This window comes from Copadichromis virginalis, linkage group LG10 (assembly GCF_057382275.1).
Source record: "Copadichromis virginalis isolate Kocher_CV1m ecotype Utaka linkage group LG10, C_Virginalis_male_GT1.1, whole genome shotgun sequence".
Classification (NCBI taxonomy): domain Eukaryota; kingdom Metazoa; phylum Chordata; class Actinopteri; order Cichliformes; family Cichlidae; genus Copadichromis; species Copadichromis virginalis.
The window spans coordinates 8519387-8546524 of record NC_140627.1 but is presented as its reverse complement, the minus strand read 5'-3'; the positions used below and the strand labels follow the sequence as shown (position 1 = coordinate 8546524).

Genomic DNA, 27138 nt, shown 5'->3' with positions numbered 1-27138 from the left:
GCGTGATAATTACTTTAATCTGTGGTTTCCACTATTTCAGTATGCAGATTTCTGTCACTCTGTTGCAAGACAAGCAGGCCAGCAGTTTTTTGGTTAATGCTCCCTAGCGTGTTAGCTCATGTAACCATAACCTAAACTAATGGGGATGATAACAAAGAAGGCTTTAAGGCTTGTGAATAACCCACAGCAACCCTGGCAACTATACAAACATGCAGATTGAGCTGCATGTCTAAAACAGGAATGCTGTGAAATCAGAACATGCTGAGCCATCAGGGCCTGAGCAGTGTGTGGACATACTTTGATGATTTGTCCTTCGCTGAAGGGAAGCTCCTCCTCAGCAGCGTCAGGATTGGGTGACATACTGGCAGGGTCATATGAAAAGAGGGCCACAAAGATGCGTATGTCACTGTCTCCTTTCGTCTTTGGTGATTCCACACCACCTGCGCGCGCGCACGCACACACACACACACACACACACACACACACACACACACACACACACACACACACACACAAATATGATTAGAAAATTGCTCTAATATATACAAATAGTTATAAATATCCAGAATATTACAGATTAAATATATTCTGTAAAACTTTGTTATTTTACTGTAGTTGTACAGGGAGATATGCATAGGCACGAACAATTTTCCTATCTTGGACAACATCCGCCTATCCGACACCTTAAGGGAGTCCAGCTCCATCCCCACAACATTATGGCCAATCAGTCTGTTGGCATCTGCGATCCTCAATCTGCTCCCCCGACATGCTAAAGCTCTCTAGATGGCACTGGCTACAACAGACTCATAAAAACAGTTGTTGAAAGACTTCAGCCGGCTCAGAAAATAGAGATGACACTGGACCTTCCTGTAGAGTGCAGTGGTGCTTTTAACCCAGTCCAGTTTATTATCTATGTGTACTACGAGGCATTTATAATCCTCCACAGTGTCCATATCGACCCCCTGGATTGAAACTGGGTCACAGGTTTCCTGGTCTTTCTAAAGTCCACAATCAATTCTTTGGTCTTTGTCACGTTGAGCTGCAGATAATTCAGCTCGCTCCACGGGACAAGGGAGTCAACCGCACACTTGTATCATTAAATGATACCAACAGTGTACATAACTCTCATTCTGAATTAGTTACTTTGTGGAAGTATTTCCCTTTAATCCCATGCAATTTATTTTATAGGTATTAAGATGCAATTCTCTCTTACTATTATAATATTGGCTATTTCAACACAACAGAGTTTGCAGAGCAGCCGTGCTTAGCTTGCAATGAATTCTGCAAATAGAACTGCAAGCTTGCACCTCCCCCACTGCCCACCAACTGCGTTGCCATGAGCAGCGTTCGCCTAGCACTGGCATGTCCTTAAAAGAGGTAATCAAGCTAAACCACTGATCCTAAGCTGTGTGAGCCATTTGACAAACGTGCACACGCTCACAAACTCCAACTGTGGAATAAGGTGTCTGACCCACTCTCCAGTTTAACTTTCAACACCTTTACTTGCAGACCAAACCTAACATGTAAAAAACAGTCCTAGTATAATTTTAGAGGTGCTTTTAATACAGTGCAAACTACGCAAAGCAGGCAACAGATACGCACTATTGCACAAAAGATTCCAGCAGTGTGATTAAAAGCACTGCCACTGAAGCCTATGTGACAGCAAGAGACAAATTTGAAGAGCTGTAGTGAGGCTTTAAGCTGCACTCAAGAGATGCGTTCTCTATCTCATTAGAGAGAATCAGCCCATCTGTGGCAAGAGTCACGGGCAGACGACTCGCACACTTTCACATCCTCACTGATTTTCTAGTAGATAGAACAGAACTTCTCCCTAAGCCCTTCCTCTTATCTGTGCACGTGTTCACTTGCGCATATATGTGTGCAGTCAACTGTGTATTTATCAGAACAGCCAGGTTTGCTAACTCAAAGGGCAACTTGTTGAATCAACAATGGGAAGCAAGTGAGACGAGATCTGGAGGAAAGAAGAGAAAAGCAGAGGGGTGTGTACGTCCAAACTGCGAGCCATTTCTCTGCTGGCTAATCGAGGTTACTATTTTAATGTCTGTCACTTCCTCCTGTCATGACAAGCCACTTTAGGTTAAGCCGGTTCTCAGCTTAGCGGCCTCTCTCTCTCTCACTTCACTCCACTGCAGCTACAGCACCTCCTTCTCCCTAAACCCCCACCCCACCCCCCTCCTTCCTACACAAGGTGCTAATCTGACTACCTCCATGTGAGAGAGGGGGAGGTTTGCCAACAGAAACCACAGGTGTGTCAGCACCGTCTCACACCCACTGTTTTTGGTTAAGAAAAGAGAAAGCAATGAGAAAGAGGGGAAGCACAAACACGAAAGGGGAAAAGGCCTCTGACCTTTGAGATTCCTAGCCTGCAAGCATGCGGGTTTACAGGAAAGCTCTGCTTGGCCTCTCCATGATGGACGTGCTTCAGCTGGAGGGATCTGGCTGACCTCCTGCTCAAGAATCAAAAAAGAGAAAAGAAATATGAGGTATGATGTTTAAGCACTACATGGGAGGAGAGGAAAATTATTAAACTGTTTCTTATTGGAGCAGAGATCAGAGTCACATCTAATATATAACACACTCCAGGGTATTCTACATGCACGCAACATAAGCATATTATTTTCTTGCACTGCAGCAGTATTAGCAGACGCACACCCACGCACCAAAGCACACTGACTGTAAACGAATGCAAGACAAGGCAGTCTGGACTAGTTTAAAACACAGAGATGGGGTTTCAATGTGCAGGAGAATAGGAAAGCAGCAGGAATGAGTGCAGTCACGCAGAGGGGGAACATTAGCTGAATCCACTCGGTAGCAATGTATTGTGTGTAGCCATGTATTGGCAAAGTCTATTGAGTGGGAGGGTTATGAGTTTTCCTCTAAAGAGCTCAAGGGTTGATTAGCACAACTACAGAGGAGAGGATGGGTCTGGGACGGCACACCAGCGGACCAACATTTACCAGCGGATCAGCCTTCGGCCCTCGGCGCTGAGGAGGTCTGCTGTGCTCCATTTGGGCCCCCTCTACCCACCATTCAGAGCTCATCTGCTGCACCACCACCTCCCTAGGAGTATATTCCACAGGCTCCTCATTGTCATCTGTACCGTACTCAACATCAATCTCCACCCCAGGACTAATGGGTGACTTCATAGTTCGTACTGTTTTGCTGACTGGGTAGGGTCTTGGTGGGGTAGGGCCATCACCGGGGTTGGCCGCAGCGGCAACGGCCATCTGACTCCTGAGCATGGCCTCCCTCCTAAGGCGGTCACCTAGCCCTCGAAGCAGTGTTTTGTCTTTGCTAGTGTGGGTTGGCCGAGGAGGACAGTGGGCAGAGACCCGTCTGTTGGCAGGACCCTCATATAAACTTGTGTCTTCTGCTTCCGGATAACTGACGGTGTCCACCGTTTCTGCATAGTGTACTCTGTGCTGTGTCTTAGGCTTGACCTGCAAGGCCCCGTGTTTGGGTAAAGGCTCTTTAATTAGGGATCTGGGTTCCTGGTTGAGGTGGTGATGGTGAGGGGGGATTTGTGGGTGTGGGTTACGGTGATGTGGAGGGCCAGGATGGAGGTGTTCTGGGTTTCTGGAGTGGAGGTGGGTGAGCTGTGGCTGATGCTGGCTGCGGCGACTTAAATGCTCTTCTTGACTGCTGTCCTCCTCCTCTGTCATCTCGGGGATGCTGAACAGCTGCTTGTTGGGGTAGACATAAGGAGGCAACTTAAGGATCTTTTCAAGAACTTCCTCATCACTGTCTGGAGCCTCCAACTTACACAACTGCAAGGGCCACAGTTTTATTCATACAAGATTGGTTCGGTGAAGGTAGGATGGAACATTATAATGTTCAGTGAAAATAAAGCAAGTGCAGACAAAACGGATGAGAACGCCACCATGAAGAAGGAAGAGAAATGAAAGAGGAAGGAAAAAACCAAGAATCACAATCAGACACAATCATGATTCCAACAGAAGAAACAAGGCCTCAAAATGAGAACTAAACTCTGGAAGAAAAATTAAAAGAAGCATGTTTCATTTAAAAAGCAGAACTTGGAAAGTATCTCTGCAAACAAGCATGTGTATAGCTGCGGTCATAGTACGAAATAATTTCTTTACCCTGTTAGCTCCAATTGTGCATCCCCTTGCCTGTACTTCACCGAGGTGGTCAGAGTAAAAGTCCTCTTCCTCTTCTTCCAGGATGTCTGACAGATCTGAGTGGCTGTTGTCTGCATGGTAGTCACTGGGAGGTTCAACAATCCCTCTGACATAACTCTGAGGAAACATTACATCATGCACAGAATGAAATAATATCTATGCATCACAGCTTGAAAGGGCGCAAACGATTGCATATACAAGACTAGAGCATGGAAGGTGTTTATATGGCCTTGGCTCCATGCATCAACGCATCAATCAATATGTTCAATATGGTCTTAAATTTGCAGCCAATTTATTAACTTTTAATTATTTAGGGCTTCTTAATAAGTGCGTAAAACAAAAAACTTGACATGTTGAGAGTTGATGTTGTTCTTCTACTTTCTGCAACTCCCTTTAGGGCTCACCACAACAGATCACCTGCCTCCATCTCACCCTACACCTACTATCCTCTTCTGTCACACCAGCCACCCTCTTCGTGTCCTCTTTAGCCACATCCATGAACATCATCTTGGTCTTCCTCATTTTCTCCTACCTGGCAGCTCCATCTTTAACATCTTTTGTCCAATATGTCCACTATCCCTCCTCTGCACATGTCCAAGCTACCTCAGCCTTGTCTCCACAACAATCCCACCTCCGTCTGATAGACATATATCCAATCTTGTATATTCTGGCCACTCACAAATACATCTTAGCACCTTTAACTCCGTCACCTCCAGGTACACGTCCTGTTTATTTTAAAGTCTGCATATATGAAACACTTTCTATTGGTTGGTTATGGAAAGTACAAGTTGTGAGTCTTGATGCATGCTCAATCATCCAGATAAGGAAATCTCAAAAAGTTGATTCTGTTCATTTGCACAAAGTGTTTTCAATGGAAGAAACGTTTCGCCACTCATCCAAGTGACTTCTTCAGTCTCCACAAGTTTGGAGTATAAAAAATATCTGTAGCCTACGACTTCTTGAGTAATACAACAGAATCTCAGGCTAAGATGTTGACTGCTGAGTGTCTTTGTGGGTAATGTTGCAATGGCAGAGCAATATCCTTTAAATGCCTTATTCCTTCAAATCTGATTTCACCAAGTATGACATATAATCTACACTGAAGTTAGGTGCACCTCTGAATACCTAAACTATAATCAGATTCAATAAACAGACACTTAGAGTACATGTTACATTTAATTTTGTAGTAAACAGCAATAACCCAGTTAAAACAAGGCTGACCTGTTGCCTCCTGCAGTACACTGGGTCTTGGTCCTGTGTCAGGAACTCCTCGATGGACACCAAGCGGGTATTTTCATGCTCCTCCTCTACCTCTGACTCCAGAGGAGAAGTGCTGGGGGGACGGATGAGGTTAGTGTCCTGAGGGTTAAGGAGATCTGTAATTGGGGCTTTGGGTGGTGTAGGGATGCGTTCAGGGGTCCCAAGCTTGGCACTGGGGTCCTCGATGAACTCTGTGATAGATGGGAATGGACGTATAGTTCCAGGGCTGTCGGTGTCTCTGTGCTGCTCCAACACAGGTGCTGCTGCTGCCACTGATGGAGCCTGAGCAGGTGTCGGTGACGCTACTGGAGATGGCTGAGGTGCTGAGTTGGCCGGGGAGGTCACATTAACCTGGAAATGGAAAAAAATAGTCAGACAAAGGTGTTTATTATTCTGTCTGTCAAAAAGGACAGGACGCCTCAATCTAGCGTATTATTTACACTTTGGCAAACTGCAGCCATTAACAATATGCTGGATTATCTAGTCAAGTCAAGTCAAGAAAGCCTTTATTTGTCACATGCAAGTTGCCCTGCAGCGAAATGGGTCCCCCCCCCCCCCGACCTTACATACACAACACAGACATCACATGGGGAGACAGGTCGGAGACCGGTAGTATTATGGAAAAACACTGAAATGTACAATACAATGGGCAAGACGAGGAGGGGGAAAAAGAGACCTCTACTCATGCTGGGCTCCTATGGGGGGACAGCATGAGAACAGAAAACCAAAAAACTCCTCTGCACAAAGAGCACATAAATGTCCACATCACAACATCATGAAGCATGTGACAAGCAACAGGGGTGGGTAAGGGGTGAGAAGTAAGCCGATCCAGACACAGCCATCCTGCCCTGCAGCTATTCATCCAGCGCTGGGCCCAGACCTGCCGTCCGACTCGGCCTTGGAGATAAGCGTACAAGGGCGTTTGGAACAAAGAGTCTAAACACAGTTTGTTATCAGGGGAGAAATTGTTTGTTATGTTCAGCTCCAGCCTTGAGACCGCAGCTGGCGCCGATATGGTAGCCGCATGAAATAATGGTGGTGTTCTTGCTTTAGTGCGAACCACTGCATGTCAATTTTACAGTCGATCTAATGTCCATCACTGGTTCCTCACCATTCCCGTTGGAGAGCCGTGAGCCTCTCCACGATGTTATCCAGCTACACCGAGATGTTATCCAGTTTGGTCATAGAGCATGAGTGTTCACGACAGCTGTGAGCCTCTCCAAGATGTTGTCAGAGTCTCAGCACTCACAGCAGCCGCAAGCTTCTCCAAGATGTCATTCGTGCTGCGTCTAATGAGCCCATTCTGAGAAGCCACGGCTCGCTCCATCGTTCCAATCAACATAGCGGGCAGCCTTGTGGGGATTTGAACAGCTGTTTCCGCTTTCTTTATTCTTTGATAAGCCAGGGCCAAGCCAGGGTCAAGCCAGGGCCAAGCCAGGGCCAAGCCAGGGCCAAGCCAGCGCCGATCAGCAAGAACCCTGTTATCATGATTCCAAAAAGACAGATGTCTTCAATGGGCTCTCCCGAACCCAGGCTTCTCGTCGAGAAGAGTGTGTCATTTGCATTCAGGGACCAGTTGATCAAATCCATAATTCCTTTTTTAGGTTTTAGAAAACAGACTCTGAGACTCTTCCAGGGTAGAGGGAGAGAAGCAGACAAGACTAGACAGAGACATGAGAAAGCCAAGCAGGAAAGATAAGGGAAGGGAGAGGGAGAAAGTGCGACCGCCTTTGTCAAGAGCCAGAGATATCTATTAGTGGTTACAAACAAATTGTGAACTCATGTAGTGAAGGTAAAGTGCTACAGTTCCCTTCAGGCACCTATTGTGCTTTTCCTTATTTTGTATGATATAAACACTGCTGCAATGATTGATGCTCATATTACACATGGCTTCAGTTGAATTAATGATGCATGTAATTCATTTTTAGTCTTTATTTTGGCTCCATATAAAAGTGGGGAAATTCATGTGTTCCAGCAGCACAGTCCAGAGGCAGATGGAGCATGAGGATTCACACAAAAGTTAAAATAAAAAACAAGAAATGTGCAGTGTGAAGGCCAAATTTGGAAGATAAGAAAAAAAGAATACTGTACAGTTATATATAGTATAGTTAAAAATAGCATACTCAGATTCAAAGAAATGCACAGCTAAGTAGGATAATTTTTTAAAAAGATATACAAAAAGTGCTGTGAAAAATCTGCTTTATCTCCTAGGACCTGTCCATGTGGACATCACATTTTGGGTTGTCTAGACCAAAATACTAAATTTTGCTCTATGAGGGCCTGATATCCACTAACGAGGACATTATACTGCCACTGTTCTATCGAAAATTAAAGCAAATGTCCTCATATGTGGATCTCATTTTTCTCAGAAACAAAAATCTGATTTAAAAAAATTCACGTAATTCTTTGTTTTTACATTCACCAGGTCCCAATCAGGCCAAATAGCAAAGAGAAATTAAAAATGCATGCCATGAAAGAGTTTGGGTCTTAGGAGGTTAAAACAACAATGACAGACTGTTTACAGGAAATTGAAAAACTGCGTATCTATTACTATCACCTTCAAGGGGCTCTCATATATAGGAGGATGGAAGAGTATGGCTCACCACTGGGGTAATGGTGGAGGCTACAGATAATGTGACCTCGCCAACAGCCAAGGCAGCAGCAGATGAAGGGTTGGCCCAGGCCTTCACGTATGAGGAAGACGAGAGTTCTTCTGAACGGAGGGCAGAAGGTGAGTTGGCAGCAGCCTCCACTGTGAGGCCAGTGATATGTATCTCTGATGGCAAAGAGCTGTGCAGCGTGGACACTTTGGCAGCAGAGTTTCCATAGGATGGTGAAGGGGGCAGGTTACTGGGACCTACTGGAGTACAGGGCAGAGGTGGCAGAAGTGGGGCAGTGACAGCCGGGCCTGCCATGATGGCAGCCAGCTTTGAGGGCACATTAACCGGCAGAGAGTCACAGGACTCCCCATGGGCGGATGTGGTGCGGACAGTGAGCTCCTGAGCTGCCAGCAGGGAGTGGATCTGAGAGGGACCCAGGAGGGCACTACCAGCTGTTGGGGAAGACACCTCAAGCACCTTGGATAGAAGAACGATAATCAGACTTTGGTTAAATATCTGAATACTGTCTTAAAATCAAGATTACAATTTTAAGTTTAAAACAGACATGAAGTTCTTGCCTTCTTTGCGTCAGCATATATAGTGTATCCAGTTACACGGACTCCGTTGGAGGTCCCTGCAGCATCTATAGTGACTGGTAGCCAGCTGATGAGAGCAATTCCAGGAGATGGACCATGCTCCAGCTGAACATCCAGAGGAGCATCGGGGGGGCCTGCAGAGATTTAAAACATCACAGCAAAATAAAGAGAAGCATGTCAAAAACTGAACATAGGACTGAGTAAATGACTCATACTGAAAATACAAAGCTTTGGAGGAGGAATAATGTTTACTATGGGGACATGTTTCTACCAAGAAAGTTGCCATCTATTACTCTAATGGCCACTAGAAAACCATATACCTGAAATCCCAGACTGAGGGCATGGAACTTAAGCAAATTTGAAGGATCATTTGGAGAGATGCAACTCAAATATATATCACACTGATGATTATACATTATATAGCGTAGTTCATTTCTGAAATCTTAAATACTATTGCCTGGCAAAACAGTACCAACTTCATATGAGTCCATAATTAAAAACACAAAGCATGAACAGTGACTATACTAACATACTATTGTAAGCTTACTTATTTACAAGAGTAAATAAATCCACAGGATCTTTGAAACCTCTCTTCCCTTCACTGTTAACATAATGTAGAAATCAGTAGAAATACTGATATAAAAATGATGCATTGCTTCACGCTGCATTTTCACACTGTCTTTATTTTGCTTACAGTCTTGATTTTCATCTTCATTTGGGTTGCCTGTACCAGCAGTACAGTCATGGGAGGTGTTCCCTACAATCATTAATGATGTAACTCTCTCACCAATTTGATGGGGACACGTTGCCAAGAGCAAAGTGACATGTACATATGATTAGACTTAAAAGTCTTAAGGAAGCTGGCTTGATAAATTATCTAGCCAAAGCTCTGGTAAGATGTTGCAAAGATTCAGGAAAACACAGACAAATAAAATGATTTGAAAGGTCTTGAGTTCATTATACAAGTTCAGATTAAATAATCATCTTACTGGATATATGCGATGATTTGTCTGAGTTTATAGAGGTATAGAATTAATCTGCAAAAACCCCCATCTTTGAGTCTGAATGAACCTTACATGTGTTCCATTTACACACGTCCATCTTAAATGCTTTTACCACGTGTGATACCGGAAATCGTGACAAGCCGTCAGAAAGATAAAAGAGTAAGTCCTGACCTGCCATCAGTGTGGTGAAGGTGATCGTTGCACTTCTGTGTTCACGTCGCTCCACGGGTAACTCCCATGGTGTGCGGTGTGGCCGTGCCTCCACTTTGACGGTGTACTGCAGGCTGGGCAATAGGTTATTGAGGCACAGCGAGTAGCAGCCAGCCTTCACCAGCTCACACTCCTCGTCATTCAAGGACACAATGTGCACATAGTTACTGTTGCTGGGCAGCCAGGTCAGGTTGGCATTGGTAGCAGTGATCCTCTCCACGCGCAGTTGCGTGGGCGCCACGGAAACGTCCCGACCGACCAGCATGCTGCAGCGGAGCTGGTCCGAGAGACCCTTCTCTGTCAGGCTTTGGACCGACACACGATAGGCCTTGAGGTTTATGTCTAGCCGCTCCAGCACTGCTTTGGTCTGGGCACCGAAGGGCACATTGAGCCGCAGCTCCTGGTCCACATACACATTATAGCTCCACACATTGCCCCACCCAGCCGGCACCAACGGAGGGTCCCAGCCGATGATGATACTCTTGGCAAGCTGCTTGATGAGGGTGAGCTTACGTGGGTAAGGCACAATGTCCACTCCCACCTCTTCCAAGTCCAAGTCTAGGCCGTTGGTGAGGGGGGCTGGGACAGCCAAGGCTGATGCTGAATCTGAGGGGGCTGAGGCAGGGCCAGAGGCAGCAGAGGCCTCTGTCCTCTCTGAGGTGCTGACACCCACGTGGAGACGATGCTGGTGGATGGCACTGTGCAGGCTGCTGTCTATCAGCGAGTTATGGGACATGTCCACCATCTCTGGGTGATGAGTGCTCATGACATCGTCGTCTGAAACACGTTCCACAAAGTTAGAGGGGACCAGCCCTCTCCGTCCGTCCATCAGTTCGCCTGAAAGGAGCCACCATAAAACACTGTCCTACAGACCGGAAAGTAAAGATTTGTAGATTTACAAAAAAATGACAAGATCCCATACCTTCATAGAAGCCATCATCATCCATGTCTCCATATACATAGATGTATTCTCCAGCAGTGAGTGGTAGCTCCACCTCAGGATTGTCATTGGGACCATCATAAGGATTATAGCTGGGGGAGATAAAAATTTTCCATGAAATCGTTTCCATCACATACTTTCATGTTCACCAGAACAACCCCTGTGTTAGTTAATTACTTACCTGTATCTTGCAATAAACACCTGAAGCTTTGCTGCTCCTCTGCTGGCTGGGCAAGGTGCTGGGGCTATGTCAATGTCCAACTCCTCTACTTCACTGGCTGTGTCCACCTGAGAACAGCATGAACAGAGAGACAGTCACCTGACATATCTAAAAAGAACAGGCTAAAAGTAAAGTAAGAGCAAAGTTAAATGGTTTTTAGTCTTTAGTAATAAAGTAAATCTATAGGACTGCAGTTGCAATAAAAGTGAGGTAACTAGGATGACCAAGCACTGTGCTGTAAGTGCCACAATTTGCTACGTACACAAATCAAAATCTTCTGCAAGCTAACACAATGGTCCTGGAACAAGTCTTTCCCTATAGGTCAGATATCTTTCAAAGTTTATTACAGAGAGGTGTTTTAGAAGCTGTTTCTACTCCTTAATTTACTCCATTTATTGTTGCGGCTGACCTAAACAAGTGAATTTCTTTAGTGGAAATTCTTAACCTATTTTAGCCAGCATGAATTCTTTCTTCTGTATCAAGATGTCCTTTATTTTCTTGCCAAAATGAGAGCACATTTCACGAGTATGATATGCTTTACACATATTATCTTAAAAGGCCACAAGATAAAGCCATGCCTGTTTGGAAATGACTGCAAAGAAAATCACTTTGTTTGCGAGTGACTTTTTGCCCTTTTTATTGAATACAAACAGGAACAGAACTACTACAGAGCTAGTTAATACCTGGTATAAATGGCTACCTGCAAGAAATAACAGCACTTTTTAAGGATAATCACAAACAACTACTGTATACCCTTTATAATCCACAGAGCTGAGTGGATTATCTCACTAAATATGAGCTCTATTGATTGTATGCAGTCGAGTGACTGGATAAAAAGACCACCAGGCTGCATAGCATGCAGGACCACACACCGGCAGGACAAACATGCTAAATATTTTGGAGCAAAACCAAAATACTCCACTGGACTCTTCTGTTACAGTGTGCACTAACGTGAGATGACAACAAGTTTAAGGAGAGCTTTTTAATCCATTAAATCCATGCAAACAGTGTAGTAATCTCGATCTGCTTTCATGTGTGCCGAAACAAAGAAGGAGAATATCAGGATGAAGAGATGAAGTGCTTCAAAACTAACCTATCAACCGTTAGGCTAACTTACTAGATACAGATGGTGGTTTTCAAATGTAGCAGCCACATTAGCTAATGGTGTCAGCTTTAAAACAACTTTACTGTATAACTATAAATTATATTTCATGTAAGACTGTGTTGAAATTTCACATATTTATATCATATTACCATTAATATATGAACCATGTATAAAATAAACAAAAAAACACAAAATGCATGAAAGCATTTTTTCTGATTTGAGAAAAAAGTGATGTACTACACATCGTCTTCACTGCTGGTACCTCGTGAGTTGGGCTTGATTTGTGCGGACTGAGATGGGTGTCAGACTTGGGCGTGAGGTGCGTGGTCTCTGACTTGCTAGAGGAAGAGCCTGACTTGCTGACGCTGATGGTGGGCAGCTCTCGATGCTTGGTGACAGGCGATCGCTCCACCCTGGATAGCCCTGCAGCATGAGGGGTAGCCCCCATGCGTAGTGCAGTGGCCACATCTAGCAAGAGAGAGAGAGGCAGAGGATAATCCACCATCTAGTGAACATACATCAGCCCTCTTACTGCATAACCTGGTTGAATCCACGAGCAGCTAGGCATGTGAAGTCACTGGTTGACATGCAGGGGGCTCAAGGCCTGAACATGGCTGATTAAAAAGAGGAAGGAAAAAAAGTCCTATCTCCATCTGTCAGTGGTCACACTATAAAGACAACATGTTTCACACGAGGACTGTTAAGAGACTTAACGTGCTCCATGCTCCACACACTGACTGTCTCATGCTATGGTGAGAGTAACAGATCAGCTCTGTTACGGTGCTGGACTGTTAACGGTGACCGTGCAGGTAAGATGACAGGTCAACGCATGCGGTGCTTTTGTAACACTGTCCAACACATATTATGAGTAACAGAGACGGCGGGCATACCAAGTGGGTCATTGCCCTCGGGGCAGGAGACAGTGTCACCTCCCTCGAGACTCCAAAAGGCTATTTCACCTAGAGTCACCATATCCCATGAGCCACCAGTGCAGTCTAAAACACATGAACATTGTAAGAGAAAAGGGTTGGATATACACAGTAGGAAAGAGTTGGTCTAGATTTGCACTATGTATTTGTTGCTGCTGGGATTGAGGTTACATTATAACACACAAAGGTGGAAAAAGAGAGAATGTCACATTAAGAAGAAGGACTGGGTATTGTGTATTGTGTCCTTATTGTTCAGAAGACAATGATAAAATATCTCGAAATTAAAATCTGGAGAGATGCATTCCTGATCATTATATATATGGATAATTTTAAAGAACTCTTTTCTATAAGTGGCTCAGTGCTCTTTACCAAGCCATCATCTGTGTCCACTACACCAACTACGATTCTATAACATGAAAGCAAAATTATTGTTAAACAATGATTTGGCAAATTATCTTGAAACAAGACATAGTAAGTCAGATTGTTTGATTTTCCTTTTGGTCATTAAGCAAGTGAAGTGAAGCAACCACTTACCTCGCTCTGTAGTCAGGCCCACCCCGTTGGTCAGAACCGACAGGGTGGGGTTGTTGAGGAGGCTAGAGCTGGCCAGGTCCACCTTTGAGGCCTGCATTCGAAACTTCTCCAACTCTTGGGACAGCAGGCCAAACTGTTCGCTCTGGCTTCGACATTTCTCCTCCAGCTCTCGTACCTTCGACTACACAGAAGGCAGAACCAATATAATGCACACAAACAGTGCCAGTGTGACTTGTGTGAGAGAAAATCCACCTTTCAACACTATTAGATGTGATGTCCTCAATTTGTTAACCAGGTCATTTCAGGTGGAACTGTGTGATGTGTTACCATACTTTAGGTTTCTTCTGGACACACTTTAACCTGATGTCTACAAGCGAATGAGCTTTGCCTAAGTTAGCAGTACAGTGTGTGAATGTTGGGATGTGAGCGGTAAGGTGGATTTTTCCTTTTAATCAGCAATCTATCACCGTCAGTGTCCTGCAGAAACCTTCAATGCAATTAAATCAATTTCCTTAGAAACTATGGAAAAGCTTTTTATGATTAGGGCCACCAGTGTGTGAATGTGTGTGTGAATGGGTGAATGACTGAATGTAGTGTGAAGCGCTTTGGGGTCCTTAGGGACTAATTAAAGCGCTATACAAATGCAGGCCATTTACTTTTGATACATCTGATTTCTTATGTTTATGACTGTTTTGAAAGATGGACAAATAGGACAACAAAATGTGGCAAACACAAATGAATGCATGAAATAACGTAATCCACAACGCAAATATGGGTTTCTGCAAGACAGACAATGTTACAAGTCCCTACATCATTTGTTAGAATCTGCAAAGACAAATGACAAAGACTGGCTGGGTAAATGGAAAGGAAAAAGGGAGGCAGGCAAAGGGGGAGGGGAAACTGGAGTAAAGTATTTATGAGGTGTTACATGTTGCTTCCATTTAACACTCGGCTTGCAATCACTTTTATGACAGCGGGGTAATTTGGCAGAACACTACTTGCTTCTGTCTTACTGGGTTTCTAAATGTAGCTGATTTCACTTCCGGTTGCGGTGGGAGTTTCCTGGCAGGCTGATCTGACAAAAGCCTTCACACGAAAGTGTCTGAACAACATTTCCTGTTAGTGCTCACCTACGCAAAGCCTGTAGTCGATTCTTATCTAGCTGCACTGAGCTGGGGGGTAATGAGTATTAAAACACTGACGCAAATCATTTGTAAAACCTCAGATGAATACTATCAGAAATTTACCAAATTTCCCGGAGGAACCCACCCGAGGGATTAATAAAGTTTTATCTAATCTAATCTAAATGGCAATGAGACTATTTGCGTACATGGAATAAGATTAAACAACCCGATAATTGTAGTAAGTGCTGTCAGTGCAGCTGGGAGTGATAAATGTGTTATACACATACACTAACCCCTAACCCTACACCCCATATGAATGACCTGATTTAAATGCAAATCGGTAACCATAAAAAAAATAAATAAATAAAAGAGAAACGCAACAGCCTCAGATGAGCAACTGTTCACAAGTGAAGCATTTCTGAGGGGCTGTTTTACACTAATTAATGTTGAATAGAGTTCCATCAATTTCAAGGAACTAAATAAAAGCAACTGGGGTTTTGGTGGTTCTAAGGACCAGGGCTGGGTGGAGGTCCTGTTGAGGAGAAGATAAAAAGCTCTTGAACACGAGGTTCAAGAAATACCTGCATGCAGTCCAGTGTACTCTGCTTAGCAAAAAAGGCACAAAGCACAAAGAAAAGATGCAAATGCATGTGTGTGAAGCACTGAAACTGGAAAAGACTAAATTAAATATTAATAGAGTAGAAACACAGCAGTCAGAGTCCAGGTCAGCAAGGAAATCTGCTCACAAGCCAGAATCACTAGAATGTCTCTCAGCCCATAGCAGCCCACACACACACACACACACACACACACACACACACACACACACACACACACACACACACACACACACACACACACACACACACACACACACACCCACCTACCTCTCATAATCTAGCAAAAACTGTTTTTTAACAGAGTGAGTAAGGCTGGGTGTTTTGTTGGCAAGTAAAACATGGGCTCTTGGGAGGGAAAGAGACTTTCTCCTGTGATGCTTTGGTTTAAATACAGACAGAAAGTGAGAGAAACACAGCCAAGAGGAAGGAAACTAGGCATTTTGAAAACAGAGCAACTATACTCTACCAGCTCTCTCCGCAACACGAGCTGAGTCAACTCCTAAAATAAAATACACACTGCTTTAAGTAACAAACTCTCGCAGCAAAATGAACCGTGAGAAATAAGGAACACAGACAACAGGAATGTAAAGTCATCAACTGTGGATGATGACATTTTTGATTTTTTCCCTCCTTTTTTAGTTTCTTTTTTTTTAATGTTCAGCATCAGCAGCCAATCAGAGGCAGGGGGATTTCAACTGTCATCTGCTATCTGGATTCATTTTGAATTCTTACGCTGACACAGAGAGCAAGCACAAACGTCACAAAGCAGCAGAAGAGCCATCTGTTCAAACGGTTTTCAGGCCTACTAGAGCTACAAAAATATAAGTACTTTCTGCCACAGCTTCTCAGCCAGGTGTTTAGATAAGAATAAAGATCCCAGTAAATTATAATTCCAGGCTTCTTTAGAAGAATGAATCGTCTTTTGACCTACTAAAAAAAGAATGAAATGTCTTTAAACCTACTAAAAACCTGGTGAGAATTTTGCTCTGTTTTAAAAGACAGAAACACTTTATTCAGTGAATTTAAGCTGAAAGGAATACATTAGTGTATGTCACATAGAGACATTTTTTCTTGTTACTCTTTAATGCTTCACTCTTTTGTGGGACACTGCCAGCTTTGGATTTGATCCTAAGTCCTCCTAAATGCTTGAAAGCACCTCAGGGCTATGCAGTCTGGCAGTACAAAAGCGTGGTCTGGCACAGAGTTGTTTTACTTGCTTTTGTGCTTCCCCGTGCAGACATAATAGTGTCACATACACTCACCTCCAGCATCTGAACCACTCCTTCATGCTCCCTCTTGGCGAATAACTGAGCCTGATGATTAAAAAAAACATTCAATTCACGGTAAACTTTCATCATAAAATTCACTTTCACAGCATAGCAAGCAGCACTGATAAAATTCTTTATTGGTGCCCAAAGGTTGCCCCCTGCTGGACAAAGTGCCCCATTTTTCTTAACTACACTGAAAGTAACCCACAGGCTATGAGAGCATGACTTTAGCAAGATCGAAACCAAAAAAAACCCCCAAAACTCAAGGCTGTATTTCTTACCCGCTGTAACCTTTTGATTTCATCCTGTTTGAACTTAAGGATAGCCAGTGCTTGCTCATGTTCCAATTCCAGCTGCTGCCTTCGCTCGGCGACCTCTCGCATATGCTGTTCAGAAGGAAAAGAGTTTATCAGCAGGGACACTAAGGAGCAAAACTGACAATAGCGCACCAAGCATCTGACTCAGATAGTACCTTTAGGACCTGCTCTAGGTTCTCCAGTTTGGCACGGAGTCTCTGGTTCTCCTCGAGAACTGAATTGCGTTGAGCGGTCACTTCAGAGAGATCTTCCCTCAGCTCCTCATTCTCAGCCCGAGTCTGGGAAATAGCAGCAGGTTATCCCATCATAGCATTAAGATTGGTTATCACAACTGTCAGTGATGATGACCAAAAACATGATTTTTATACACAAAATAAAACCTATATATCTCGAGCAGCGTCACCGACCTGGTCGAGCAGCTGTGCCTTCCTCCTGAGGAGATCTGCCTCCTCCTTTAGTTGCTCATTTTTGCCTCGCTCATCCTCAAGCTGGCTCTCCTGTTCCAGAAAAACACAAAACCACACTCATACAAACATGCGGAAATCCACGTCTACCCCTCTGCTGTCATTATGCCCATCGCAGCTGTGCTTTAAAGAGAGTATGACAGAAGGAAACAATGGAGCACAAGGTTCACTTACCAAATCCAGACATCTCTTCTGTCGCTTCTTTACTTCATGCTCAAGATTTTCACATTCTTTTCTTTTCTTGCTCAGTTCACTTTCCTGAAACAAGAGAAAAAACAAGGATAGTTACACTTAATCTTTAATTTGGAAACTCAGGTCAGGCTTTAAACTAAAACTCTCAAAATGCACATAATATATCATACAAAAACATAACAATAAATAGGAATCATTTGCATCATGTACATTTTGCAAAATGGGATACAATCCTTGCAGTTTCCATAGTGACCTCTGACAGGACAGCAATGAGGCATTACAAAGCTTAGCATCCTTTAATTATTCTAAATGCAGCTTACATGCAGGAGCAGCATAGGAGAAATCAGCTTATTTCACTGTGGCTCCAGGACCTCAATCAAGCATTACCCCTGTGTTTGTGATGTGGGAGCTACAGGACAGAGGCTAATTGCAGACCACCAGCAGCTGACTGGAAGAGACACTGTACTCTCACCAGGGATGACACAGCAAGACAATAAAGATAATTAAACTACAACCTGTGCTCTGATTTTCTTGATTGTGTTTGAGTTGCGTTCTTTTGAAGGCCTGACTAACAGTCACATTACAGCTGGGAAGCTAAACTACCACATCTGATTGTACTGTGTGGAATTCAAATACAACATGGTCACATTACAAAAACATTTCTCACTGAGCTTCATTGTCACACTAAATGTCTTGTCTCCATGGTGAAGACTACCGCAGGTATCCTTTGATTCACACTTTTGTTCCTTTGTAACTTCCATTAGAATATTTAAAACAGCTATGCCACACATTATAAATATGAAGAAAACAAGACTTTTATTTTGAAAAACAGATGCAACAATGTGACAAGGAGGGGAATTTATTCTTCAGCACGGGGTCCTTTTTCACTCTAAAAATAATGATATTAGCAAGATCATCCTTTCAGAGAATGTTACCTGATCAAAACAGATTAAGTTGCCTGTGTCACTCTGTTAAACTAGAAAGATCACAAAAATTCTTTCCTGTGCAGAGGTCACTTCATCTAAAGTTCAAGGATCAATTTGACAATAAGGGGGAAGAAAATAAAGTTTTGTAAAACATGGACCCAACATCTATCTTATTTCACTGTTAATTATCTTATTAGGATAACACAACTCATAACATAATATGATACTTATTGCTTTTTTTGTACAGTCCCAATCAAAAGTTTAAGACCAGTTGAAAAATGGCAAAATAAAATCATATTTTGCATGGTTGCATCTTAACAATGTTCAAAGTAGGGCTTCAACATGCAACAAGAAGAAATGGGAGTGAGAGAAAACATTTTTTGAGCATGCAATTTATTGAATGAAACTGGCTGTTTTACAGCTGATCAAAAGTTTCCCATATGGAAAAGATATATATAAATCTTATAAAGTTTGTATCTGTCTTGTGTGAAACTTGTATGAAAAGCATACAAGAGTGAAAACAGATAAAGATCTGTGATGGCCAAACCCGTGGCCACACTCTAAAGTCGGTAACTTTTGTATTTTCATTCTTCATTTGAACATAGTAATATATTTTAGTTGCCAATAACTTTATTGATTGGTTTGGATACATTGGTTCTATTTGTAAGCACGCACATTTAGTTTACTTATGTATTCATACTACTTCATTTCTTTGCTTTCTGACTAACCTTTGTCTTTTTATTTCTTACCTGCCATCATCCCTGGGAGTTGCTGGACAAAAGATGGTAGCCAGGGTTTGAAACCATTAAATATGAAGGAAGATAATTGGACTACACCACCACTTCCTGCTGAAGGGGGGAATGTGTGTTTTCTTTACTTTAAAAACAAAGTATTTGTATTTAATTAAATATTTAGGGTTTAATGGGGTTTTTTGATTTTCTTCTTTAGTGTTTAGTTTATTAACAAACTAGATTGTACTGCATTGTTTGTGATTTATGATTGTGTTTGTTTGTTACCCCCTCATGTGTCACAATGGTCTGATCAGCCATTATATATACCCTTGTATGTCATTTCATGTTTAGGTCAATTATGTATGTTTGAGCAGTCATTTGGTCTGTTAAGTTTGCAGTTGTTGCTGGAGTTCAGTTTTGTTTCTTTGACCTCTTTTATGAGCTCAACATTTATTACTCTTGTGAATATAATTTTTGGGGGTTAAATAAATGGAAACTATATTTTTCTAATAATTCCTGGGACTCCTGTTTTTCAACTCGGTCCATCACAAGATCCCTTGAAAAATTATATAAATGAAACTTGTATGTTTTGGATACTTACTAAAACAATATATGAAAGTGATGAGAAAGTGGCCACTTTCATGAGTAAATCATATAAGTTTTTACTATTTCTTTTCCATATGGGTTAGGACCACATGCCTAATCTGTGCAAAAATGTGGATTCATTGTCATTTTCTGTCAGGTAGTCACGTCAGGTAGTCACACGTTCAAAAAGCCTTTCCCTTTTTGAACGTGGTCAGGTTGTTGAACTGTATAAGTAGGGTCTCTCGCAGCGCGCCATTGCTGCTGAGGTGAGATGCAGTAAGACAGTCATTTGGAATTTCTTAAATGATCCTGAGGGTTATGGAACAAAAAAGTAAAGTGGAAGACCCCAAAAAATTTCAACAGCACTGAGCAAGAGGATCCAATTGCCTGTCTGTCAAGACACTGGACAATCCTCGACCCAAATTAAGGCTGTTACTGGTGCCGACTGCAGCCCTGCAACCATCAGATGGCATCTAAGTCTGAATGGCTTCAAAAACAAAAAATATCTTCAAAGGCCTTGTCTTCTTGAATGGCACAGAACAGTTTGGAAGAGGAATTATCAATGAAATCTGAGTTTCTGTCACATCAGCCTCCTAAGACAGTCTCCAAGAAAAGAAAGGCTTGTTTGCTCTATGGCACACAACTGCAATGTTTAAACTTTGCTAAACAACACGAAAAGAAGTCCGGTGAAACCTGGAAGCACCTCCTTGGTTCAGCTGAGACTAAGATGAAATTGTTCGAGTCAGGACAAACACAGTGAATGCACAGTCCTGCCATTAACACTCTGAGATGAGTGTGCAATAACAGTTGAGCTGAATGTAAACATTATAGCCAAATGTTGGCTGACAAAGATGACTCTTTGTCATCCTCAGTCTTCTGGCTGAGGAGGAATAGTCCAGGCTGATAATCACACGAGGCTTCCCAAAGAAGAAAAGAGTGAAAACCATCACAGGGACAGGAATGTTACCCAACTTTAAACCAATAGCTTATCAATGACATATTTTCAAAAAGGTAGCAGATAGCAGGTTTAAAAATGTTCTCTGATGAATGGCAGAACAATCCATGCAGCACTTAAGGAATGTTGGTATACTGACATATTAAAAGGTAAAGTGAAGTAAAGTTTGTCACTTGTGTGAACACGTGACACATGCACAAGTGACCTCCACAAACAAAACAAACAATCACACATGTCATGTAATCATATCTTGTGGGGACATCTAATTGACATAATGCTTTCCCTAGCCACTTACCCTTACCATAACCATAACCCACTTGTAACCCTGTCACTAAAACCACATTTTGAGTCTCAAAAATGCCTTCAGACTTGAGGGGACTGGAATTTTGGTCTCCATAAGGGCTGTTCGTCCCCACAAATATAACACACACACACACACACACACACACACTTGAATAGCAATACAATACATCACCACCAAAGTCAGTACAATAAAACCAATCATAAAAAAACAACATAAACCAGAGAGTAAAAGAGCTTACAGCCCAGGTATTTACCTTCTAAACAAATAAAGATATCTGCACCAGTAATTGACACAGAAGATGATGATGATGATAATGAAGGAAATTCAGCATTTAAGGAGGACCTACGGCCAATGTGTTATTAATTGTATGCAAATACTTCATAGTCAAACAGGATCTACAGGCCTGCAGGCTAAAGATTAAATTCTCTTTAAAACAAAATCTGCTACCATCCAAGCAGGCCTGTGTGTTCTTCTTAATGCACAGTAGTGCACTTATGACAGTGCTACATTAGCATGCCAACATGCACTCAATGACAGTGCTAGTGCTAGCATGCTAACATTTGCACTAAACACAAAGAACAGCTCAGCCTGAGAGTACTGCCATCTGTTTTGGCGATATTTGGTGACAAATCAAAGCATTAAGCAAATTAAGATTATGACTTAATGATGAAGCTAGATGAAAACAAACTAAGGAATTCATTCTCTGGACAAGATCAATATCAATGGAAAATTCCAAAGCACTCCTTTCCATATCTGTCGAGATATTTCAGTCTGGACTAAAGCAGTGATCTGACTGTTGTCACTAGTAAAGCTAAAAATATTACCTGCATGGTGATCACCTTCTGATCAATCTCAGTGTTTACTCTGCTGTTATGATATATTCCACTGCCAAGATACCACTTCCTCCTTGGACTAATAGTCACTTTATGAAGAAACTAGTTATGTATGGGGTAAGGCTTCACCAGCTATTTGTCAAACAAAACACTGTGGAGAAAACGAGTGAACTGAACTCAACTCAGCCAAGTTGCACTTTACTTACATATATGAATTTAAAAGAATTTAATCAATGGACAAAAAAGATTTGTGTCATCAATTCAGTTTCCATCCAAATGTGATTTGTTTTGTGAGGCAAATCTTGACCACTGACCAACAGAATATAATCAGTTTATTGTTGAATTAAAGTAAATGTTTGTGTCAAAGGTAATGAAATTGCCTTCAGCTGTTCCTGATATATCACATGTAACTTATCTGATGTTTTTTGTCCAATATGTTGCATTTTTTATTCTGAGAAAAAATGCAGAGCTGAAGGAAATAAGGTCTATTTATGCTTTGTATCCTACTTGAAGCATCAGAAAGGGTGATGTGCTACTTTTCCAAAGGACAAGATCAAAATAATCCCAGCATTACATAACAAATCTGACTGTAAATTTTCCTTCAGTGGAAGTCAGCTCAGTCACAGCACTGATATCCTTGCTTCAGTTTCAAATAAAAATACAAACATAGAACCCTCCCTATAATTACACTCAATATGTAGATTTAGCCAAAGGGAGGTGTGTAAGAATGACTTTGGAGACAGGGAATGACTTGAAAGCCATTCAGGTGACATCTAATAACAGTCTGTATTACTAACTCTTAAATATCAGCAAGCAGCTCTATTATGCACATAGCATTTGAACATGATGAATATTTAGCAGGTTATTAAATACAAACTGCTTTGTTAAGATTTCCCATCTTCATTAAGACAGTAAACTGACATTTGCAACAGAAAAGGCTTGCTGGTGGAGTAAAGTGTCCCTTAATTTACAGTGTAATGATTGGTCTGAGAAAAGGGAAATGAAAACTACAGTCCTCTTCACTTACCAGAAACTGTAGATGCTGCTTCTCTGTGTTTTCCTCCTTATGGGAGGGGGGCGGGCTAAGGCCCAGTATGGGCGTCACTCGCAGCCCCGACTCCTCTTCTCCGGGAGCTCTCTCAGACCTGGATGGAGCTTCATCTAATACCACACACGGGGTCTCTCCTACAACCTGAGAGACAGGAGGAATCATTCACTTTACATGTAAAAGTAAAAAAATAGAAAAAGAAGAAGAAAAAATACAGTTCTGACACAGCTACAGAATGGGGAGCAAATGTATAACTGTCAACTGTTAAGTAACCTTTACACTCGCATCCCCCACTGTGAAACAGGAATTATTAACAAGCCTCCTTCCCAGTGTTCCATCTACAATCAATGAGTAATCCAGGGGGATTCCCTCTGGCTTCCAACAAGACTAGAACACACTAGCGGGAAGGCTGTCCTATCTAATTAGGCTGCGTGCAATGACTGGACTGTTTCACAGCAGGTTACACTTCTGAAACAGTCACATATTTATCCTCATACACTGTATGATCCTTCTAATGAATATCCAGGTGGGGGGGACAGGCTAACACTGGTTAAAGGTTAAGAGTTGGGAATCAGTATCTAATTTTAGAGCAAACCTACTTATGCCTAGAGAACTGTGCTAGTGTAGCCAAGGCCAGGACCCAATAACAGGATCAAAGGCGCTCTGCCACGTGCAGCAAAAGGGATCTCTCCTTTACAATCTCTTTGCTTTTACACTGGAAGACTATTACTATAGACATTAGACGCACCAGTTTAAGATAGGATTCACCTGGGGATCAGCAGACTACTTCAGGAATTCATATGCTGTATGAAAAACATTTACAGCCACAAAAAACAGTAAGATCTATACCATATATCTCTCTCTCTCTTTATATATATATATATATGTGTGTGTGTGTGTGTGTGTGTGTGTGTGTGTGTGTGTGTGTGTGTGTGTGTGTGTGTGTGTGTGTGTGTGTGTGTGTGTGTGTGTAAGATTCTGTTTGAAAAAAAGTGTTTTTGCTTTTGATTTGTGCAAAGTTTGCATCAGCTGTCTCTAGAGAAGAATGATGTGGTAGTATATTCACAAGATGAAGATGCTCTTGGACCTTATTATGTTAAGAAACTATTCAAATGAGATAAGGGTGACTCTTGCCCACAACCGCTGCATACGATAACAAAGAAAGTGAGCTAAAACTGAAACCAAATGATCTCCAGACTCGTCCATCATGAACAGAAGCGTTCCTGTTGTAGTTTCACTAAGAACTATGACAAGATTATGATAGGACCTTCGCCTTGAATGACTAGAAGTATTGTCTTCTGGCAGCTGTATGCAGTCAACATTATTTTTAGAAAACACAAGCTGTCACTAAAAACAACATGCCAGTAACGGAATAAGTGTTCTAAACTGGAGACAGCTCTTTTTTGTATAAAGCAGCTGATTCTCTCTACTGGATACTAGACATCAAGATACTCATTTCACAGCATCAACACCATCATCTGCAGCATGAAAATAGCATTCTGACACCACACTATTAGTTTCCCCCACCTTTTATTTTTTTTTAAAGAAGCCGTTCAGGCTGCACGGTGGATACAGACTATGGGGTTCAAAAGTCATTGTGACAGAATCTAATCAGTGGCATGCCTGTGAAGTTAAGCAAAGCCACCCCTGGTTTATCTGGTGGATACAAGGCCAGATGGTGTTAGTAGTGGTGACGAAAGGCCAGCAGGAGGCACTAAATCCATTGGCCCCCGGTCAAAAAAAGTGCCCAGGAAAGAGGGCTTTAAATAGGCTCGCTGCTGTTTTTTGTTCGCCTTGTTCCTTTTGGTGGTCATTTAACATCCCATCATGACCCTCTCAAGTGAGGACAGGCTAGATGATCCCATCATCCTGGCAAAATTCCCATCTTTGTAACTGGTCTGACATAATTAAACTAGTCAGTCTTCTTGTCATTTGTAATTAGCTTGCAGGAGTACACGCCCATTCAGTGGGTTGGCTTAATAAGTGTGTGGAGTTTCTGCTACAACCTGGCAGCCATACAGCATGGTGGGTGAGGTACACTCTAACTCTTCTATCAACTTTTTTTTAACATAATAGTCCACTTGTGCTTGCATGCTACATACCTGAACTCTACTCTTTCATTATTAAACAACACACTTTATCAAAAGTAGTGACTGTGTTTGCGGTGTTTTCATGAAAAAAATGTTGTTTACAGTGATAAATCAGGAGGTTTACATTATTTTTAAAATACAGGTCAAGCTCCCTAAAAGAGCAAGCCTTTATCTAAAGAGATGATGGTTCAAAGCAAATATAATAAGAGTTCATGCGATGTGTGATATAATTCTGACATGGTTTTGGCGAATGAGCACAGAGAGGCGAATATTACATAATGCCACATTTATGCACTGTTGTGGGGAATAAAGCGGCTGTCAGACTGACAGAGAGCATTAGAGCACAGCTTAGGCTATTATGAATCATTTCAAAGGTTTATATGCCAACACACTAACCTAACAAAACTTACTATGACCTAACAGGCTGTTCTTGTTTTAGAGATTTTGCTTAGATATGGTGTTGAGTTTCGGTCTCTATTATACAGACAATTAAGAGGATAGGTCAACTCAGCCCAGGGAGTCTTTGCATCTTGGCCTATATACAGCAGCAAAACTATAACTTAATTAGAGACAAACCCTAGACATTAATGCTCTCTTTACTGTGTTATTGTGGGGTTTTTCCCATATGATGATGATGATTATGAAATGCTTTGTCAGAGGCAGGCGGTACCCACGCAACAGTATTAATTATACCTGGTAAGTATTACATAACAGGTGTTCTAGCCCTTTATTCCAATTAAATACATGAGAATTCTCACTTGTTTAACTGAGAAACACTGAATTTAGTTTGAAAAAATATCAAAAGTAAATCCTGCAACAAAAAACAAAAATAAAAAACCCCTCTGAGCATCGTATTTACTTAAACAAGTGAAGGAAAGAATCGTCAGTTTTTTCAATCCAACCACCTAAGCGAAGAAATGCTACTTATCTTAAGCCACTTTTATTTATTTAAATTTATGGCTGGATATTTCATTGAGAGACAGAGTAAATCAAATCAGGGCATGATGTGAGTTACCTATAGGAAATTTCTCTCTAGAGGGTTTTTTAACACATCTGCAAGAAATTATATCAAATACATGGCTTGGAGTTTCTGGGTGACAAACTAGTCCAATTTTAAGATGCAGTGGTTTGCATCTGCCCAATTTAAATTTGAAAAGTAAAAACTTTGGGTAGTTATGTCCCACATTTAGTGAGCACACATTATCTCTGCTGCAAGTAGTCATATCAGCTATCCGCAATAAAACGCTGATGTTACACATTCTCTGTTTTTATCTGAGCCAGTTGGGAAAACAAACTCAATATAACACAGACTAGCAGATCATAAATGGTCATATGCTCTAGTAAAATCATCCTTTGATAATGTCTACAATTTCAGGGGTCCGACTCTCTGTGAAAAGTCTAATTAAATATGAGATCAATAATCCAAGCGGACTGAACTTCAGTTTAGAATAAGGAGCTTCCATATTTGTAGAAAGAAGATATTAGAAAATATCCAGATCCAAGTCAGGAGTTTTTTGTTACTTCAAGACAGTGGTTAAATTACTTCTCTTTAACAGCCACAGGCTGTGAACATCAGTTAGACTAATACTCCAACCTCTGTCATCTACAGATTTCAACTGGATGCTTGATAATTTAGTTATTTAGAAACTTTTAAGTTGAATCCTTCTGGATAACACATGGAAATAGCTATGCAGTGAGCCTGAGAGGTTGAATGTATCATTAATCAAGCACAATGCAACCTTATCCTTTCTCTTTTCATCAGTAATGTCAAAAAAAGATTTTGAATTCCATCTACCATTTTTAATACATTCAAGGCCAAGCTTACATGCAACATAGATGTATAACTGATCAAGCGCTTGTCAAGTGGTAGTGTTTGTCTGACCCTGCAGAAATCAGAAACACTGTCTTATCCAACTGCACATTCAAACTGAGGTGAATCAAGTAATGACTGTTTAAATAAAAAAAGAGTCCCTAAATAAAGTCAAGAACGAAAATTAAATTAGTTAAGTAAATACTCAAATCCTACAGGATGTGTAAACACAGTCATGTAAGTCATTTACCAATAAATGACCTGATGAAGGAAGCAGGCGCACCTAGCGTCTGTTTTATGCTGAGACTACAGC

The 27138-nt window shown here is 41.8% G+C and overlaps 1 protein-coding gene across 1 annotated transcript in view; it reads right to left on the bottom strand.

The window, feature by feature from the left end:
• Positions 1-27138, bottom strand: part of tspoap1 (TSPO associated protein 1) — a 74778-nt gene that overhangs the window by 7072 nt on the left and 40568 nt on the right. The window contains exons 8-27 of the mRNA XM_085469635.1: positions 22905-23069; positions 17526-17609; positions 17295-17384; positions 17043-17165; positions 16852-16956; positions 16565-16615; positions 15769-15801; positions 13559-13739; positions 12986-13090; positions 12358-12563; positions 10952-11058; positions 10753-10862; positions 9792-10667; positions 8599-8750; positions 8024-8497; positions 5382-5771; positions 4122-4277; positions 2979-3788; positions 2369-2468; positions 298-440 (exon numbers count right to left, since the gene is read on the bottom strand). Of these exons, the coding sequence (XP_085325761.1) occupies positions 298-440; positions 2369-2468; positions 2979-3788; positions 4122-4277; positions 5382-5771; positions 8024-8497; positions 8599-8750; positions 9792-10667; positions 10753-10862; positions 10952-11058; positions 12358-12563; positions 12986-13090; positions 13559-13739; positions 15769-15801; positions 16565-16615; positions 16852-16956; positions 17043-17165; positions 17295-17384; positions 17526-17609; positions 22905-23069 (4461 nt within the window). The remainder of the gene's footprint in view (positions 1-297; positions 441-2368; positions 2469-2978; positions 3789-4121; positions 4278-5381; positions 5772-8023; positions 8498-8598; positions 8751-9791; positions 10668-10752; positions 10863-10951; positions 11059-12357; positions 12564-12985; positions 13091-13558; positions 13740-15768; positions 15802-16564; positions 16616-16851; positions 16957-17042; positions 17166-17294; positions 17385-17525; positions 17610-22904; positions 23070-27138) is intronic.